Source organism: Microtus pennsylvanicus, chromosome 22, assembly GCF_037038515.1.
Source record: "Microtus pennsylvanicus isolate mMicPen1 chromosome 22, mMicPen1.hap1, whole genome shotgun sequence".
NCBI classification, from domain to species: domain Eukaryota; kingdom Metazoa; phylum Chordata; class Mammalia; order Rodentia; family Cricetidae; genus Microtus; species Microtus pennsylvanicus.
Window position 1 is genome coordinate 31,877,177 of NC_134600.1, and position 20,159 is coordinate 31,897,335.

General features: G+C 35.5%; 1 protein-coding gene across 11 annotated transcripts in view; it reads right to left on the reverse strand.

Moving 5' to 3' along the window:
- Positions 1 to 959: 959 nt before the first annotated feature.
- The window catches only part of Cd36 (CD36 molecule (CD36 blood group)), a 78,492-nt gene continuing 59,292 nt past the window's right edge, over positions 960 to 20,159 (reverse strand). For all 11 annotated transcript variants that reach the window (XM_075956515.1, XM_075956522.1, XM_075956514.1 and 8 more), the window contains 11 exons: positions 16,105 to 16,252; positions 15,517 to 15,696; positions 14,280 to 14,371; positions 12,201 to 12,247; positions 9,164 to 9,233; positions 8,156 to 8,343; positions 6,756 to 6,874; positions 5,693 to 5,766; positions 5,120 to 5,174; positions 4,216 to 4,380; positions 960 to 1,933 (listed from right to left, as the gene is read on the reverse strand). In XM_075956515.1, coding sequence (XP_075812630.1) covers positions 4,216 to 4,380; positions 5,120 to 5,174; positions 5,693 to 5,766; positions 6,756 to 6,874; positions 8,156 to 8,343; positions 9,164 to 9,233; positions 12,201 to 12,247; positions 14,280 to 14,371; positions 15,517 to 15,696; positions 16,105 to 16,252 — 1,138 coding nt within the window. In that variant the 3' untranslated portion in view covers positions 960 to 1,933. The remainder of the gene's footprint in view (positions 1,934 to 4,215; positions 4,381 to 5,119; positions 5,175 to 5,692; positions 5,767 to 6,755; positions 6,875 to 8,155; positions 8,344 to 9,163; positions 9,234 to 12,200; positions 12,248 to 14,279; positions 14,372 to 15,516; positions 15,697 to 16,104; positions 16,253 to 20,159) is intronic.

Sequence of the window (20,159 nt, forward strand, 5' to 3'; positions counted from 1 at the left end):
GATTCGTGGGATAGTCCCTAGCACCAGGTTTTCACCTGACCCAGAAGTACCGCCCCCCTTCCAGTAGTCTCTTTCATTACTCTCCCCTCTGACACCCCATCTGATCACTCATGCCCACCTACTCTCAGTCCGCACACAGACTCTTCTTTTTCCCCTTTACAGAGAGATCTGGGTTTCACCCAATGAACTTCGCAGCCATGTGTCATGACCTCACCCCTTGTTTCTGAACTCTGGTGAAGGAAGGTACTTACGCCGGTGTCTTAAGAGGGATTATTCTCCATCTCAATTAAAAGAAGAGGCACTAGACTTTATGCATTGGGCATCCTCCAAGAGCTGAAGCATTCCTCCTAAGAGATGCTAGCTTAACTGGAGGTTTTTAATAGGATTCTAAAAATTAGCCTGGAAACTTGCATCTCAATGTTGTTATTGTTTTTAAAAAATCTTAATGTAAATTGTTTCTTTCATTTTTGAGGTTTATGGTTCATTCCCCCAATACCCTTTCTCCCTTAAAACCCTCTCATATACTCTTTCTTGATCTTTTTCAAATCCATGTGTATGTATGTGCCTGGGTGTATCTCCAAGATGTCATGTTAATCTTGATGATTTTTGTATCTAGACAGGAGAGTTGTCTCCCATTTCCTTTCATCTTTCTATGCATAAAACACAAGCTGGTTGTTTGTATTTTCTCTTCTACATTGGAATTTGTTGGGACTAATCTTCTTTACTATAGGTCACTCTGCTAAAGAAAGCAGAATAATCTATTTATATGTCTCCCACTGGAAAGAAATTGGCCTCTAGACTCACAGTGCTGCTAGAAACAGAACCAAATGTCCTTTTAAATTGGATTAAAACATAGCAGAGTGGTTAAATAATTTAGAAAGTTGTATAGCTTTAGACAGAATACTTCCACAGGAAATGAGATTCTGTGATGCAATAGGAACTAGACAAAAATTTAAATATAAGGAACAATGCTTTTTAATATTAGAAACCAGTCCTTTCTAGGTGACTGTGAAAGCAGGAGATAGTACCACAAGCACATTTTAAAGCACATTCTAGCTTTTGTAATAGTCCATAAAATAACTCTTTTATTATCATTTACATCTCTTGATACTAAAACAGCTCTCTGATGTTACATTAGTTGCAGGCAAGCAGAAAGAGGAAAACCTACTCAGTTTCTGAAGGGCAATGCAGCATGGGATATGACAACATACTTTAAAAACGAAGAGCTGAAATGTACTAGAAATATCTGTTTCATGACGAGAGACAATACATATAAGCTTAGGGTTAGAGACTAAAACATTGCTGTGGTATCTGACACAGTCCTTGCTGTGCCAAGAACTCTAGAGAGGAATAAACTTAAGCGATATATAATCAATGGCTCATATGCCAATTGTTCATTTTCCATTCTTAAATATCCTTCAAACTAGTTCATACCTATGAGATTCTATGTGCTAACAGTCCCAAGGTACATTTGCTGTAAATGAATGTGGCACCCTATACATAACAATGTTTTCCCTCCAATGAGGAAAAGAAAAATTGCTTAGAATGTACACTCTTGAAATTTGCTGTCAGGGAGCACATCAATAAATCAGAACCAAACAGGAAGAACTGTTTTGACAGAAAGTGAAGTCTACTCAGGGTTACAAATGATGAACTTTACAAAGTGCTGGATTGTATTAAAAATATAGACTATAGTGACATATTAATCTCTTAGATATGTTTGGCTTAATATATATATATATATATATATATATATATATATATATATATGTATGTATGTATAGAGAGAGAGAGAGAGAGCACATCACCATTTCTTAAACTAAAGATAGCTGTGTTTTGTAAAAAAAAAAGTATATATTAAGTCTTCATTTGTAGATTGATTTTATCAAAGATCTTTATGTATCCGATGAATAAATTTAGGCTTGTTTACAACCTGTAAAGCAGAGACAAAACATTGCCAGTTAGAAAGCAGTGGGGTAATAAAAAGCTAAAATAATCTTTTCATATATAGTCAAGATACGTTTTCAATTATCCAGCCCTATGTCTCAAGCTAAAGAGAAACGGTCTCTAAGAGTTTCACCGTCGAGGGACACAGGTTCCCATTTAAGAATGACACTTTGAAACCTGCACCGGAACTCCCAGGAGCTGAGCGTAATAAGACCAGGGGGGGCAGCTAATTAAATCTGCTGCCGAGCATCACAATGCACTCGAGACTGTCTTCCGTGGAGAGGTGAGGGTGTCACTAGATTCGAACTGAGCTTTGTGTATTCCCCTTGCAACGAATGCGACAAACCACATTCTCCTTAGCACTTTATTCCTTTTTAAATGACTATCTCCTTTTATAATTGTCCACACATTTAGCTAGAGACATAAATTGTACAATGGCCCCAAATGATTATTTCAACAAACCTGGCCCTCCTAATTCTAAGTCTAGCACAGTCAAGTTATTGTGAAGGAAAAGTCTGATTTGGGGAAAAATGCTTTCTAAAAATACTATTTCCTTCTTTACAACAGTGAAAAGCATTAACAAAACAGACAGTGATGAAGACATTAGGAGCCTTTAATTCTTTTTATCAGTTTGTCATATATGAACCTAAGAAACCTTACATCCAAGGATCATTAAGGAATGATGAAGTTATTCATTCAAGTAAACAAAATTGTAACTTCTATAGACATTCTTTTGTACTTGAACAGGGATTTGATCAAACGTAGTAGTCTTTTAAATCTATTATAGACATAAGAATACACATCATAACTCACTGTCAGGCTAATGGGAGATAGTATTTTCATTTTGGAGGGGAGAATTTTTTTTCATCATTTTTATTAAAGATAATATTTTTAATGCAGTAGATTTAATTGTTTCTATTTCATGTGACTGGGTATTTTGCCTGCATGTATATCTGTGTATCATTATGAGCATGCAATGACACTGGAGGCCAGGAGAGGGCATCAACTCCCTGGACCTGGAATTAGCAGCCCTCTACCAGTCGTCTTGGAGAGCAATGATGCTCTTAAGTGCCCCAACATCTCTCCAGCTACTATTTTAATTATTAAAATGTAAATATGTTAGGTTATCATTGTAAACACATGTTATGCAAACACATTTTAGAAAGAGCAGCAGAAACGATCCAGAGTTCCCTTCCTCAATAGAAATGTTAAGTTTTTCATAAAATAAATATTCGTAACTATCTTCTGCATTATTTTTGAAAACATTAATATGATTAACTTAGATTTCACCATAGATAATTTTATACTGGTTATGATTTTCTAGAATGTCTCCAGAAGATATATTAATTCAGATTATTGGAAACATAAAATTCAATTACGGATTTATGTAAAATGTTTAGTATGATCAGCATTTGTTCAATATCAGTTATTGATGTCAAACTCAAACTTTTCTATATAAGACAACTTATGACCAATTTTAGCTTCAGTAGAATGAAGTGATTTATTTTTGAACTTGTGATTTTTTTCAAACCAAGCGTTTTCTACTCATGCTGCATTTGGGGAGAGAAGGTTGGGAAGTTTTCCTTCAAAGTCACTTCACTTTTAGGTCAGGGTAAGTACCTTCAATTTTCATTTTTGTTTATGAGAAAAACATGGGCACTTATATCTAGACGACTGTGCCTTGAACAGCCTCTGCAGTTTTGCCAAGACTCATAAATAAAATCTACAATTACCTACTTTTTCTTTAAACTGGGTGACTCAATTAATTAAATAGCTGATTTTCTTGTAATTTTATGTTCTAATTTTCACATAGTGATTTTTTAGTTTGTCATCAGAATATCATGCTATTAACCCATGACTGGGAAAAGACCCAGCTGACATGTACATCTAAGTTTTATGAAGATAGTTTGTTGACCTCTGTGTTTCATCAAAATGTATATATGCCTGCATCTTCATCTTTTTGTATTGCTTTTATGACTTTCAATCTACTGAAATTGCTTAATTTTACAAATTATTTGTAATTTTTAATAACTGACATAAAATAAATGAGTAAGTCTAAATTTGGACAAAAGCTATATTTGCACTAATTTTACAATGGTCATAATTTCAATCATTTGTTTCTTAATTCATAAACTTATCAAAAATTGGGATATTTATTAATATATTGTATTTGACTAACCATGTCTGAAAATATTTTTGCCCTAATTTATAACCATTTTGATAAGATTAAAATATTTTAAAGCATACACACTGTTCTGGAGCACTTACTTATTTTCCATTCTTGGATCTGCAAGCGCAATATGAAATCATAAAAGCAACAAACATCACTGCTCCAACCCCAAGCAAGACCTTTTCAACCAGGCCAAGAAGATTTATCTTCCCAGTCACTTGACTTCTGAACATTTTTGCTTTCTCATCGCCAATAGTTCCAGTCTGTAATCAAGTTGACAATTAATATTATGGGAGTAAATGAACGAAACAAAATAAGTCTATACCATCTTCTTCTTTAAACTCATGCATAGGTATCAGCTGCATCAGACAGTCAGTAAAATTCACTTTGCATCTACAAATAGACACACTGAACAAGCCAGGGAACGGTAGAGATGCCCGCCATTTTGATCATGCTGGATAGAACTCAGCAGTGAACTAGCATTCATTTGATCATAGGAATTCTTTGAAATATTCCACAGCTTTCCTAATTCTGCTTCCTGGTGTCAGGGAGAAATTGCAAAGGTCAGCAGCTGTACTGCTGTGAGGGTTTATGCAAAGCGCTTTCTAATTCTGTGATTAAATCACTTTAGCAGTTCACAGGAAATAGTTTATCAGTCAATCGTCAGTCTACTCTAATATTTCCTGTTTAGGAATAATTGATTTTTTTATTACCACTGTTATATTCAACGAGTCTTGAATTCTGCAGTATTATATGTATGCATGCTTCTCTTTTTACTATGACAAGTACAATATACAAAATTATTTGTCTGTCTAAAAAATAAACCATAAAACTTATCAACCACTTCTGTGTAATATAGTTTTATTCTAATAGATATAACAAAGTGTAAGATCATATTTATAGAAAATGTAAATACATCCTCAAATATTATCATACACATGTCATTTTAAATACCAAAAGTTTTTACAGAAAATTGTTGTTAATGAATAATAAAATACTAACCTCATTAAGCCAAAGTATAGGTACAATATAATTTCTCTTCAGATTCTTCAATGCTCTATAATACACAGCAAAAAATTATTGGTATATTTTCACATATGTAAAATACATTTCAAATTAATAATTTTTTCAGAATTCAATTAGTCTTGTGATTGTTCAAGTTTCTTGATTTTGTTCCGTTCAATGAATCAATTTTAACACGGATGTTTTTCAGACTGTCCATTCATATAATCTAATGTAGATTTCTTATTGGATTATTAGTTTATAGCTATAAATTTTAATCTAAGAAAGTATATGACCTCGAAGTTACTGCAGTAGTAATAATTGGATATAATGTACGTAAGAGGTGCCCCCAATAATATCCAACTAACAGTAGTTGAAATATCTAAAGGCCATTTAACAAGCACTAGATGTGATTCTTCAAGTAAAAAGTTCCCTGTTTATGTAATAATTGTGTAATGGCAAAACGATGCAAAACCAGAAGACGTCGTTTCCACCTTCACTAACACCAATCTACTCACATTTTACAAGAAATGCAACCGATTGCATAAAAACAGCAAAGTTAAGGAGACTCACTCGATTTTTCTGGCTGGCTTGACCAGTATGTTCACCTGCAGTCGTTTTGCAAACTGTAGAGTGAATCCAGTTATCTAAACAGGGCAAAGTTAAATAATTACAAGTTTCTAAAACATTCTTTTATAATAGTCAGATTTTACCTTTTCTGTGACACAAAGAGTCTTTTTAAATTTGAAATGGAAGAATTCTTAAAGCTGGGAAGTTAGATTCTATAAAACCTTTTGCGTAAGTACATGTAATCATGTTCAACATGCATATGTATGAACACGCTGACCTACACACATAACATATACAGAGAAAGACATACATACATGCATATATTTGGAGAAAGAGAAAGAGTTTTCTTGACTTATCTTTGTTTAAATTATCAAATCTACCTAATTTGGTCTTGAAGAAATCAACAACATTAGTAAAGCAATTTAAAAAGGAAAACTCAGGTATCTAATTTAGTTCCTGAACCAAGTTTTCAAATTTTTATTTTGTTACTGTCTACATATCAGTAAAAAGCAATGTTACAAACTTTCATTATTTTAGCAGAAATGATTCTCCCACAGTTATTAGATGCTGAGAGCTACTCCCAGAGCTTACAGGCCTGGTAAACGTTAGACTACTGAGCTACAAACGTAAAAAAATTAAAGATAATTGAAATGTTAATAGTAGTTCTATAGCAGCTTTACACATTTTTTTCTCATAGATTTTGTCTGAAAATTACATATAATCATAATATCTTAAGTCCCTGCTAGCAGTGATTCCTCAAAAAAAAAAAAACAATACCAGTAAAGTAAAATAATGATGATGATATTATACAATTGTAAGGTAACTACAGTAAATTTTACAATTATAATTTCTGGATCTGAGGGTCAGTAAAAGTCTTATGAGGTTTTATGTGTTAAAATCAAAATTGATTTCCATGCCATTTATACATTCAAATAGGAGGAAGTAAAGTCCTAGTCTCATTGGAAGTTCCACTGATCTTATGGATATGATTCAAGATTATGAAACAATTTATTTTCTTAAATTTTTAGACTATTATCCAAATCAGATCAATAAGACAATGGCTTACAGGTTCCACATCCAAGTATGTCCTATGCTCTTCTTCATTTGGACTTAAGCCTTCGATAGGTTCTGAGATATCAGGACTTGCATGCAGGAAATGTGGAAGGGAAATGTATACAGGTTTTCCTGAAGACACATTTTAGGAGACAATTAGAAACAGGTTACTTTACATTTCATATGTTGTTTAGAATATTTGCTAGAGCATAAAGCTTTTGTAAGTTACTATGTTGTTTGTTTTTGAAAGGCTGAGGCAAGAGCATTACATCTGGCCATTATTTTGCAAAACAACATAAAATCTGTGATATCTCACTTAGTAGCCAGTTGACGTCTGTTTCTAAACACACTAAATTCCAGAATTCAAATGTTCACCACTAAACCCAATGAGACCGATGTTCCTATGGACTTGGTCCATGTTCTCAGACTCCAATGATGCTATGGCAGCACTGCCTGTCTCCCTGGTTTGTTCTTTCTCTGTTCTCACTGAGTACAGAGTGTGTAAACAAGACAAGCATGACAGCTTCTCACTTCTTTCTTTAGGGACACAATGAAAGCGTATTTAATCTTGTTCTCCGTTTTCCAAGGGCAAAAGCTACAACCATTGCAGATGGTTATGGGGCTTGATGTATCCTGGGAATTTTCACTTTTCCCTAACCATCAAAACAACATGGTATAATAGCACTGTGGTTTTCCTAATAACCAATTTTTTGCAATACCGAAACATCCCAGAAGCCTTGAAATAACTTATAAAGGCATGACATCCACTGCCATCTAAGGTTACCTTCTGTTACCATTGTTTTATTTTAAATCTTCAATAAAAAGCGAATTATGGGTGTTTGTCAGGATACAGTCTTATTCATCCATCTCCTGTTCCTGGATTCTTCTGCCTACCTAGCAGCCCTCATTCAAGCTTTCTTGTCCCAGGAATTTCTTTCTGTCTTTCCCACCTTCTTTAGTATGGTGTCCATTACACTTTGAAAACTGCACACATACACGATGCACAGACACACACACACACACACAATGTACAGCCACACACACACACACAGACACAACACAGACACACACACAGACAAACACACAATGTACAGCCACACACACACACACACACACAGAGACACACACACGACGCACAGCCATAGGCACACACACACAGAGACACACACAGATGATGCATAGCCAGAGATACAGACACACACACACACAGGAGAAGGGGAGATTTAACTCTATATTCTGCATATAAGAGAAAGTTGGTGATATATAGTTTCCTGAATATGGCTTATTTTCACAATACAATGTATTATGTATTAACTCTATATAATTTTTGTATGTTACAACTTATGAGTAAAACTCCCAAACATTATTAAATAAATTTTTTTCAGGGGCTTTGATAATGAGCCATCTTTATACCTTCTTTACATTTGCTGATGTCTAGCACACCGTAGGATGTACAGTTATTGGAGACAACAGTTTCAGTGCAGAAGCAGTGGTTGTCTGGATTCTGGAGTGGCGATGCAAAGGCCTTGGCTGGAAGAACAAATCTGTACACGGGGATTCCTTTAAGGTCAACGTCACCCCCAAACACGGCGTAGATGGACCTACATGGATATTTGAAGAAAGAGTTTCATACTAGGAGCCAGAATCCCATTCTGCAGATCTGATTCTATTTCTTAAATCTAGTTTATATTCTTGGTTTAACTTAGAAAGCAGTCACACATTCCTGATGGAATTATTCTTAGAAAAAATTACTGATTTCCTTTTTTTATGGTTTTACAATTTACAGCATACCATGTTTAAAATCATGAGTATAAAACAGGAATTCTTTAGTTCTTAAAAATCTTCTAGGGTCAGGTTTACATGTGAACTGTTACAGGGAATAAATATCAGAGATGCTTCCCATAGTTAAATTCTTCTATGCAACAAATATGTATTTGACTTATTCAAATTTTTTATTTGTGCTCAATTTAAATGAAATTTCCATCGTTCAAAAAAAGCTTAGAGGAAGAACGGCTCACCTGGTGGGGTGTGTGCATGGAACAGATCTTTACCATTCAGCCCCTGCGCTCCATGCCTTGTTCAGGGTGTCACAGATCATTTGATAATCTCTCTGACCCCCAGCCAAGCCTATACGAAGCAGCCCTATTCTCAGAAGCTTTATACATAGGGTAATGATTCAGAGGGGTCTAAAGATTGCCTGTAGTCTCATTTTTAGCGAAAGGACTGAGGATCAGGGGTAGTTGGGTGGGGTCCAGTACTCATGGGTATATTCTAATACCCTCAAGTTTAAAAACAACTTGCTGTGGGAATCATTGACACAGCCTTGTAACAAATGCACCTTGAAAAAATCAAGGAAAATATTTGTCCGTCTTTTTAAAGACTGGAATGGAGAAGTCTAATGTTTGCCTTCCAGAAACTTACCTGCAAATGTCAGAGGAGAAAAACCGCAGCACCCGAGACTTCTCAACAAAAGGTGGGAAAGAGGCTGCATCTGTTAGAGATCAAGCCAATGACAAGTTTTTTTGTGTGATGTGAACCCTAGCAAAGTCTAGAAATCGCTCTTTCCAGTGTAGTCAGGAAAAATAAAACATGAATTGTGTATACGATTTTAAAGTTACCAGTGGATTAGCTGTCTTCAGAAAATAAAAAAAATTATATTTCACTTATTCAAGCATATACATGTTATTGTTTTAAATATATAATCAAATATCTTTCATTGTCAAGGTAATGCATACTTAGGGCACACTTCAATCACAATGGATGTGACAGCTATCTTTGTCAATTTGATGAAGCCTAGAGTGACGTGAGTGGGAAATCTCCATTGAAGAGTTGCCTAGATCATATTGTCTCATGAGTCTGTCTGCAAGGATTGTAGTGGTTTGAACGAGAATGACCCCATAGCTGGGTATTAGTGGCACATACATTTAATTTCAGCAAACACAGAAATATCTCTGTGAATTGAAGTCCAGCCTGGTTTAAAGAGTGAGTTCAAGGACGGGCAAAGCTACACAGAGAAAGCCTATCCCAAGCAAACAACAAATATAACCCTGAATAAACAAAGAAAAGTCCCTATATGCTTAAATTTGAATGCTTAGTCATCAGGGAATGGCTTTATGTGGGAGGGATTAGGTAGGGTCTTGTCGGAGTAGGTGTGGCATTGCTGGAGGAAATTGCTCTGAGGGTGGGTTTTCAGGTTTCAAGAACCAAAACCAGGCCCAGTGGCTCACTCTTACTGCTCCCTGTAGTTCAGGATGTAGAATTCTAATTTTTTCAGTATCATGTTTGCCTGCATGCAGTCGTGTGCCCCTTCATAGTGACTCTGGACTAAACCTCTGAAAGTAGAAGCCAGCCCCACATAAATGGTTTCCTTTATAAGAGTTGCCACGGTCATGCTGCCTGTTCACAGCAATGGAATAATGACTAAGACAGAGTTGGTATCAGGAATTGGCATTGCTTCGTCAGACCTGACTATGCTGCTTCTTGACAAAATGTGTGAGTTTGAGACTTTTGGCCTAGAAATGCAGTGGAATGCTTTAAGTAGATCTGAATGGGACATATTGGTAGGAGCATGGGAGACATGATTTGAACTGTGGGGCTTGGCTCAGGAGGGTAAAAGGAAACAGAATATTAGTAAGTCACTTAGAGACCATGCCTATGATATTTTGGCATAGGTTTTCCATCTTCATTGTGTGAACCAAGGTCTCTTACTGAGACTTGAAGCTTACTGGATAGGCTGGGCATGCCAGCCAATGAGTTCCAGGGATCCACTCCTCTCTACTTTCCCAGATGTAGAATTACAAGTACAGCTCACCATTTCAAATGTGTTCATATGTTTGTTTGTTTTCCCATGGTCTCTGAGGACCCCTCAGGTTCTTGTACCAGAGAGTTGCTTTTCTGAGAGGAAATATTCTCCATGTGCATCCATCCTGTGAAAGGATGTGTTCCAAACTGCAGGAGGATGCAGCTTTAGATCATGATAGGCACACGTTGGCATCTTTGTTCCGGTGGCTATTTTCTCCCTCCTGGTCCCATATCAAGTGTTCTTCTCACATGGATCTTTTCCTGTCTACTCATCTCTCTTTCTACCCATTTTTACTTCTTTAGTCTGATTCTATATTCCCAGCTTCATGCCTGATGTTCTTATCAGCGCCATGACTAAATTCCCAAAGCTCTGCCTTCATTAGTTAAGTCAATTGTACTTTCAGAGTCCTTAATGTTTTTTTTTTCTCTCATACACAGAGCATTCCTGACCGTTTAAGAAGAGCATAGTATACTTCACTTTGTCTAAAGATTATTAGGTTTATGAAACTATGAAAGTCTTGAAATACTTGAAAGTTTATTTGGAGAAGTGCCTTGGAAAACATTAATGGCTTTGTTCTACCTTTTTCACCCTATGAGACAGAATAGAATTAAATAAACTCGCAAATCTCAATTATGCCTTGGAAAAGGTAAACAGCCCCCATGTGTCCTTTATTTAACTTTTATTATCTTCATTATGTCGTTTCCCCATTAAGTATTTCCTCATCTACTTCGTAAACATTAGGCATGTGCCTCATAGTGATTAAAAGCTTATCTTTGACTTGAATTACTTCATGATATTTGATTACCATTGTGTTGTACAATCATTTTTCTTTCACGAATGAACAGTGTGCTTTTCATTGAGGACAATAAGAAGCCAAACCTACCTATATCTTAAATCAAAGATTTTATCTGTTTCTTTGCATGTTAAATCTAATTTTGAGAACACTTTCACATATATTCTTAACAGATAGTAGACATCTAATTTTGCTTCATTTTTGCTTTTTGCCCATTCTAACCAACTTGTCCAAATTAGGTTGCATCTGTTTTACAATCTTACCGCCTCAGTCTCAGTTCTGCATTGGTGATATGTTTTCCTTTTTGAAAGGATATCTCTTCACATCTAAGTTATCAATCTAATATTGAGACAGCATCAACTAGCAATAATACCTCTACATTTGTTTTTTTTTCTTTTCTTTTCTTTTTTTTTTTTGGTTTTTCAAGACAGAGCTTCTCTGTGGCTTTGGAGCTTGTCCTGAAACTAGCTCTGTAGACCAGGCTGGTCTCGAACTCACAGAGATCCGCCTGCCTCTGCCTCCCGAGTGCTGGGATTAAAGGCGTGCGCCACCATCGCCTGGCTCTACATTTGTTTTTAACTACTTGTTGGGCACCAGTTTACTAAGTGAGATATTTTTAAAAAGCAGCGTTTTTACAAAACTTTTCTAGCAACGAAACAAGACTGATCTGTGGTTAATCTAAAAGTTCTGTCACTTTAAGAAGATAGCCACTTCCTGAGTCTGCCCAAAGATAAATACTCCCAAATACAGTGTTTGATAAATACTGTCCTTCAACCATCAGAATCCCTTTGGCTGGGAGTGACGTAGACTTGTGGGAGAAGGTGAGATTTTCTCATTTTGGTTATTACAACAAAGGTTCTTACCTGTGCCATTAATCATGTCGCAATAACTTGGCCAATAGGACAAAGTCCTTAGGAATAAAAGAAATAAGATGAGCAAACACTCCCATTTCAAGAACACCATGTTCACACCATGCTTTCTTCTTCGAAACACTACTTTCATCAACGTAAGGAAGAATAGAGGTGATGACAGCTAGGATTTAATAAACACTCCACACCATTCAGTCCACGACTGTATGATCCTCTAGTCTTATTGCAATAAAGGAAGTACTGGGAACCTTAACAGGCCAGATCTAAAACACAAGCTGCTAAGTGCCAAGTTCAATAGAAACCACCCAGACAGGCACAGTTCTGCAAGAAAACGAGAGGAGTGTAGTTCTCTACTCAGGAATTTGTTCCCCTGGAAGAATGTGCTATGTGGTAGTCTGTCCACTTGTTCATACCGATTGAATCAAATTGTTGAGGAAGTTCCTGACATACGCTCACCCTGATATAGAAGGGGGAGAAAACAGGAAGAAAGCAGAGTAGTACCTGTTTGGATTCATGTAGTTCAAAATGTGTAAATATTTAATGTTTTCTTTTTCTGCATTGTGCTTTTTGCATGTTTTACATTCTTCCCACTTTGGCATTATCAGGTACCAGTATTAGAATGATATAGAACCTATTTATCTTTTATTTTCTAATTTATCTAATATATGTGTGTGTGTGTGTGTGAGAGAGAGAGAGAGAGAGAGAGAGAGAGAGAGAGAGATTAAAAGGAATAGAATTAAATGTCCATGCATCTTCTCCAACCATTTTGAGTGAGAGAAAAGCTAGTGTTGTCCACTCCTCTAACACAGCTAGTCTACAGGGATATCAAGAAACACCATGGCTTATGTCTTCAAAGGAAGTGCGGCCAGTCATACTCAGCCTGGGCACAAGGGGTTAAAGCAATTGCCTAATCTGACATCTTCACATATCAACCACCTTTAGTTCTAAACCCCACCCCGTGACTGACAACGCTTTTCAACCCCGCTCTACAGTCTGAAACCCAGGGAGTACGAGCAATGTTCAACATGCAAGCTTTTATATGATGAACCGAAAAGGAAACACATAGAATTGTTTTTCTCCGCTAGACTTCTGTATAAAACCATGTGAGTGTGAACTTCTTTCTTCTTTAGAAGCAAAAGCGTATCTCAGTAAACACTTACTCATTGGATGTTAGAGTTATGTTAGGGAACAGGTGGATTTAATACTTATGTCTGTTAAGAAAATCATTTACACTTTTAATCTATCTCTAGTGGTCTTCATGGAATTAGGCCATAAATAGAAAAAAAGAAGTTTTTTTTTGTCTCCTGAGACTTATTTGGCTTCTTTATATTTTACAGAAATAAATAATAAGAAATATTTCAAATGAACTGTCAGGAACTGTGAGAAAGAAAAGTATGGCGTCATGAGCCTCCTTTGTTCTTTCACTTTTCCAAAGGTGAGACATTGTGAGATTTATTACTGTATTGAAATGCGAATTCCATTTTCTATCAGTAGAAAAAAATATTGGCACGGCAGGGAAATTGTAAAAGTGCTTGGATTCATTAAGCATTTTCCTGTTTGGAATCATTTAAAACATAACACTGCAGTGTACAAATTTTATTTCATATGCTCATTTAAAAAGGCATCGAAAGATCTATTTGCCTACCTCATAGATTGTATTGATGTCTTAATTGGTTATTACTTAATTGTATGGGTTCACTGTGATGCTAGACGTGCTAAAGAGATAAAAATTAACACTGTATTTCTTTGTCTAAGAGAAGGAATGAATAAAGGCAAACTTTTCATGTGTTGGTGCTGCTGAATGTCAGCCAGACTGTAAGAACAAGAAAGTGGCGTGAAGAATGGTTGAATGCCTATATCACAATTGCCCAGGATGCTCCATAGCCACGTCTGTTTCATAGACTGATGCTGCTGACATAGCGGTAGTAGGAAAATAATGCTAACAGTTCCGTAGAACAGCCTAGTCTCTCTCTCTCTCCCTCCCTCCTGCCCTCCCTCCCCCCTCTCTCTGACACACACACACAGAGACACATACACACACAAACACATATCATAAAAACACAGCGTTACTACCTTTTTCCTTTGTAAGAATCAATTATGGCAACTTTGCTTATGTTATCCTTTCCATTGAATACTTTGTAAACTCCATCTACAGTATCATTGTACTGAAAAATATAAACAAAAAAAATCACTCATAGATCAAGTCTTATTTAATGTGTCACAGCATGTGCAGCTAACTCCCTCTCACATTTCTTATTTAGGGGTCATTCACCATCATTTTATATTGTTAAATATTTTAATGGTAGAATATAAAAGTTGCCTAGCAATGACTGCTAGGTGCTGAGATAAAATATAAGAAAATAACCAACAGACACTGAAGGGAACCAGGCTCCAGCACTGCTATGAGCAACCAGAGCCAGTGTTCTTCAATGTCCCCAGCAGGTTCTGGTAAGGACACGTTGAGCTAAACTTACGAGAATAACAAAAGATTTCTAAAAGTATTCTAAATTTTCAAATTGTTAATAGGAAGAAGATTATTCAAGCAAAATTAAAGATTCTGTTAGCCAAAGAAGGAGCTGTGATAATTTGGTTCAAATCATAATTGAAAATAATTCCTTCAGGTTTCCCAATTAATATTTTACTAGTGTATATCTGTATAATCTGAAACACTAACAATAAGGAAATGGAAAACCCAAGTAATATTTCTATACAGTGTCCAATGATACAGCAGTCAAAGCAGGCATTTGGTTGGCGTCACACTTGTAACTCAGAACTTAGAGCTGTAGCTACGTACAACCACATACAGCAGAAAGGCACACCATCTTCACCACTAATCACTGTTCTGTGAAACTGAGGCACAAGCCTCAGTAAGTGAAGCTTGCTGAATAGCTCAAGTAGAAATTCGCAGTAGCTTTTTAATCCTTTAAGAATTTAAAGGTCTAAAGATTGAGGAAGGAGATGATTAATATGTTTGAATTTTAAAACAAACACATAATATTATCCTTGATTCTTCAGAACCGATAATTAAAATTAAACACAACAAGCAAAGATTTACAAATAAATTCTCAGTTGTCTTTAAGAATCAAAATTTGATTAATTTTTAAACTAAGATGAGTTTAGTAAAACTCATTAAATAATTTTTTACTAACAAAACTTACAGCGTATAAGGTTGAGACTTTAAAAATGAATTAATTATATATTCTCAGATTAACTAATAAGGCTCATATGCAAAACTATAAACTTTTCCTCAATGTCATTTTATTTCCATAATTAAAAGATAACAATGTACTCATATATATTTGATACTTACAGGATAAAACACACCAACTGTGGTAGAAATAGGATACGGAACCAAACTCAGAAATGGATCCTTGTAACCCCACAGCAGTTCTTTCAAGGTTCTATTTTGGAACATGGAAGACTTGGACTTTTTGATAAGTGAATTGAGCACAGTTTGAACAAACGAGTTTGTGTATATATGTGGCGCGGCCTACAAAACATAGATCACTGCTTGAGAAATCGGTACATGCCATTTCTTAAATAAGTGGACTAAGGATAACAACTAAATTTAACTAAAATACAACTAAGCCTTCAAAATCTGTCAAATTCTGTCTAGACAAAAGTTATAATTTGTGTCATTTTTCTAATTCTCTCATGATTACATTTTTTTCTGAATAATTTCTAGCCACAGGAAGACATTCAAATTAAGAGCTGTTTTTAAATGATACTTAAGTCGATTATTGTGATTGTGTCATTTTTTTCTAGTTGACAAAATAAAATAAACTCATTCTTTTTATAAGTGATAAGATAGCTAAAGCCAAGTGATGAAGGTCATTATGAGATGAATTGTGTGTGACAGGGTCTGTACTCTTCCATACGGTAGCTAGTATACACTCACTGCTACAGCCAGATTTAGAACTGTGAAGGTGTCATTCTCTGTTCCGACAGACAGCGAAGGCTCAAAGATTGCTCCGTTGGGCTGTACAAAAGAGACAGTGTGGTTCTCGCTGTCCTGAGTTACATTCTCCTTGGCTAGGTAACGAACTCTGAAATAAAGAGAAACCAACAAAATGGGGGGAAATCAATGTACTGTGTGACCACTAGATATCAAATGTCTCTATTCAGTCAACAACTATTTTAACCCAGAACAATTTACACCAACCCACAGAATTACAATGGTAAATAGCTATTTAACACTGCATCTCTGGAAGTCTAATCAGAAAGGGTCTTAAACCTGGGAATAGGAAAGTGGAATAGGACTGAGTTAAAATAGATGATGGTCGTGGGAAATCAAAGTGGAATGGGTTGAAGGCATTTTGGTAATAATTCCATGTAATGGTCCAAATTAATAGAAATGTACATAAAAAGAACTAAAAGTAGCAAGTTCAAAATACTGAAGATGATGATGATGTGGTTTGAGAAATTCAAGTGTTTGAGCTTTGTTTAATTATGGCGTGAGAGAAAAACAGCTGGTAGTAATAAAAGCAAAAACGAGATTTTAAAAGTAAAAGGGTTATATAATTAAATAGCGGTCTTTATTCTGAGGGTAAGGAGTGTATTTTTCATATTAGAAAGACCTCTCAAAGTGTGTAGTCTATCCAACATTCATGCTGTAAGTTCATTTGTGAAAGCAACAAGGAGCAACAGAGTCTATTTAAAGGGGTCCAGAACTAATTCAATTCCTTCATTTTATCTCTTGAGTTCTTATTTCTAGTCTCTTGACTCAACAGTTGCAATACTTTTCATGATGTGTTAAAAGATATTGTTTTGTAAAAAATCACTTTGTTGGTACAAGCTATCCATTAAAGTGAAATAAGGCAGACATCCCCAGAACACTTTTCTATACCTGGATGTCACGTATATGAGGAGAGTTATAACTACTGTATAGACTGAAGCAAGCATGGGCCTACAGGTTTGATATGAAATGTGAATTCCTGTGCAATACAAATTATGGGTCTCCATGCACACTGTGACTTTGGGTATTTTCAGTATTTTATTTTAACTTCTTGTCATGTTTCAGCTCAGGCTGGCCTTGAACTATGTAGGACGGGAAGGACATAAATTTGCTATATGCCGATCTTTCCAGTGCTGTAGTTACAAAGATAAACCATCACAGCTGACTCTAACTTCTGCACGAATGAGCAAGGTAATGGCCATATTACTTCTAAATGTGGTTTAAATAAAAATAGGAACCTATTTTAATAGTGATACCTTTATGTTTATTCTCTGTTGAGTGAGATACTTAAGCAACCTAAGAAAATCTGAAACATCTCAAGGCACTAAAATCTAAAATAAATATTTTAAAATTAAGGTACATGTTAATAATAATTCAAGCAAGCCTACAGGAATTGCAGAAACTTTGATGCAGTTATGACTAAGTGAAACAAAACCTGAATAATTTTTCCCTTTAGTAATACTTGCAACTTCAAACCAGTAGATGGCACTCAGTAAGAGAAAAATCAGTAAAATATAGTTTCCTCTTAGAAAAGTTCTTTTAAAAGAACATAATCACTCTCTTCTTCAATTAATAAAAGGAAACCTTGGAATGTATTAGTTAATAAGATTAAGGGAAATAAGTTTACTTGATGCCTTCATTAGTATTCTTGTCAAAGCAAAGATAAATTTAAAATAACCAAAGGGACTATAGTAATCAGAGTCATGGCAGGTTGGGGAATAACTATGATATTAAACCAGGTAATTTTGTGCTTTGACCATGTCTTATATTGTCAATCAATGCTTCAACACATTGTTCTAGCAGTCCTTTGCCAAATCAACCAGTGGTTCTGTTTTAAGAGGCGTATTTTCCTCCAGCCTCAATTTAAAATGAATTCAGAGCCAGGCATGATTTCACCTGACATATAGAAAACTTTCTAAAGAGTAACATTTTTTTTTAAGCAGTTGATTATCCTCCACTTATTTCAAAGATCCTAAGCAAGCTAAGCTGAAGAAATTCTGTTTTGTTGATGTCATGAGACAAGGTGACTCACTCTTCATCAAGGCCAATTTGAAATTGACGTAAAAAGCAGAGCTTGCTGTCTGTAAATCGTATCTATAAATCCTACTCCTTGCCAGCCTTCACTGTTGCCTTGACAAACAAAAAAGATGTACCTAATTTATCCCCTTTAAGTTTTATGTGGAGCTAGACTAAAAGTTATAGGAAGGAATCCTATAGGATAGACGCATACACGCTTTCTAGGAAAATAGAACTAGACTTAATTGCTATGATTACACTTCTTCGTAGACCCACAAAATCCTTAAAGGTGAAAATCATTATTGCTAAACAAATAAAAATTTAAACAAAAACCCCAAACAGAGAATCATTATCCCTAAACAACAACAACAAAAAAAGATATGAAAATTTCTTCAGTTCTATTATCTATTCTCTTCTCATACTTGGTCATTTTAGGCATATATTTTAGACTTTATTTCTAGTGTCTTATCGTGAATTATAGATTTCATAGATACAAACTTAGATACCATACATACAAACATAGATATCATCACATTTTTTAGAAATTAGATATTCATAGTTTCCTAATAAGTACTATAATATAAAAATATTTTCTTTGCAGTTATAAAAACAGTCTTCTTTGGTCAAATTGTGAATTGTTTGTAGTAAGGAGGACGGGCTGCATCCCACCGACTGGTTAGGTTAGCCCCAAAATAACGACACAGAAATTGTATTAATTTAATTACTGCCTGGCCCATTGGCTCTAGCCTCTTATCGGCTAACTCTCACATTTTGATTAACCCATTTCTATTAAATCTGTCTTCACCACGAGGTCGTGACTTACTGGCGTGAGTCTAACCAATGTCTATTTTGGGCAGGAGAAGCATGGCGTCTGCTTGACTCTGCTCTTCTTCCCAGCATCTAGTTTTGTCTTTCCCACCTACCTAAGTTTCTGCCCTATCAAAAGGCCAAGGTAGTCTCTTTATTCAACCTATGAAAGCAACACATCCTATACCAATTGGTGATATTTTCACTAAAGAGAAAACTATTAAAGCATGTTAGCCCATGTTGGTATAGTAGGCATGACCTTCACAACAACTACTGCTTTATCTTCATAATTTAGAGTGTCAGCTGTTAATCCAGAAACGTGCTTTAAAAGGGATAAAAAAAAAGTGGACAATGACATAATGTGCAAAATGCTTAGGAACTACAACTGTGGATTATAAAGATAATTAGGAATACAATAATGTGGGTACAATTTAATAATGTTACATAAGAGGCATGGAAAGTCCTTCTGTATTTGTGTTGCTTTTATTGGTTAACAAATTAAGAAACTGTTTTGGCCCATAGCAAGGCAGAACTTAGCTAGGCAGGGAAAACTAAACTAAATGCTGGGAGAAAGAAGGCACAGTCAGTGAGTAGCCATGTAGCTCTGGAGAGAGACAGTCAGGACAGAACTTTACCCAGCAAGCCACAGCCACATGGTGATACACAGATTAATGGAGATGGGCTAGGTTAGGATATAAGAGTTAGTCAGAAATATGCTTAAGCTATTGACCAATCAATATTGTAAATAATATGGTTTCTGTGTGATTATTTCGGGGCTGATCAGCCGGGAACTAACTAGCGGTGTCCTAGAACACATAAGTAGTTGAGCTTCTCCTTGAGAAGAAATCACATAAACACATGAAGAATGATACAAAATACTCAACAGTGTTCTCATGGGAAAATAAAGTTATTCCTAATTCACAGCTAGGGTAGTTTTTTCAGTGTCTTTGACAGCTTTGAGAGTTAAAAAGAAGAGGATCTATGATTTTAATAGAAGAACATGTATGCAGAATAATAATTATCAGTCCCTATATCTGTGAATGTGGACAAATATCTTCCCTTTTGACTGTTTTGTTTTCTTCTTCATACAGTGATAGTTTCTGACTGATTATCTCTCCTAGACTCATTCATTTAAGATTCTATTTATAATCTTATTAAACCAACCATTAGAACAC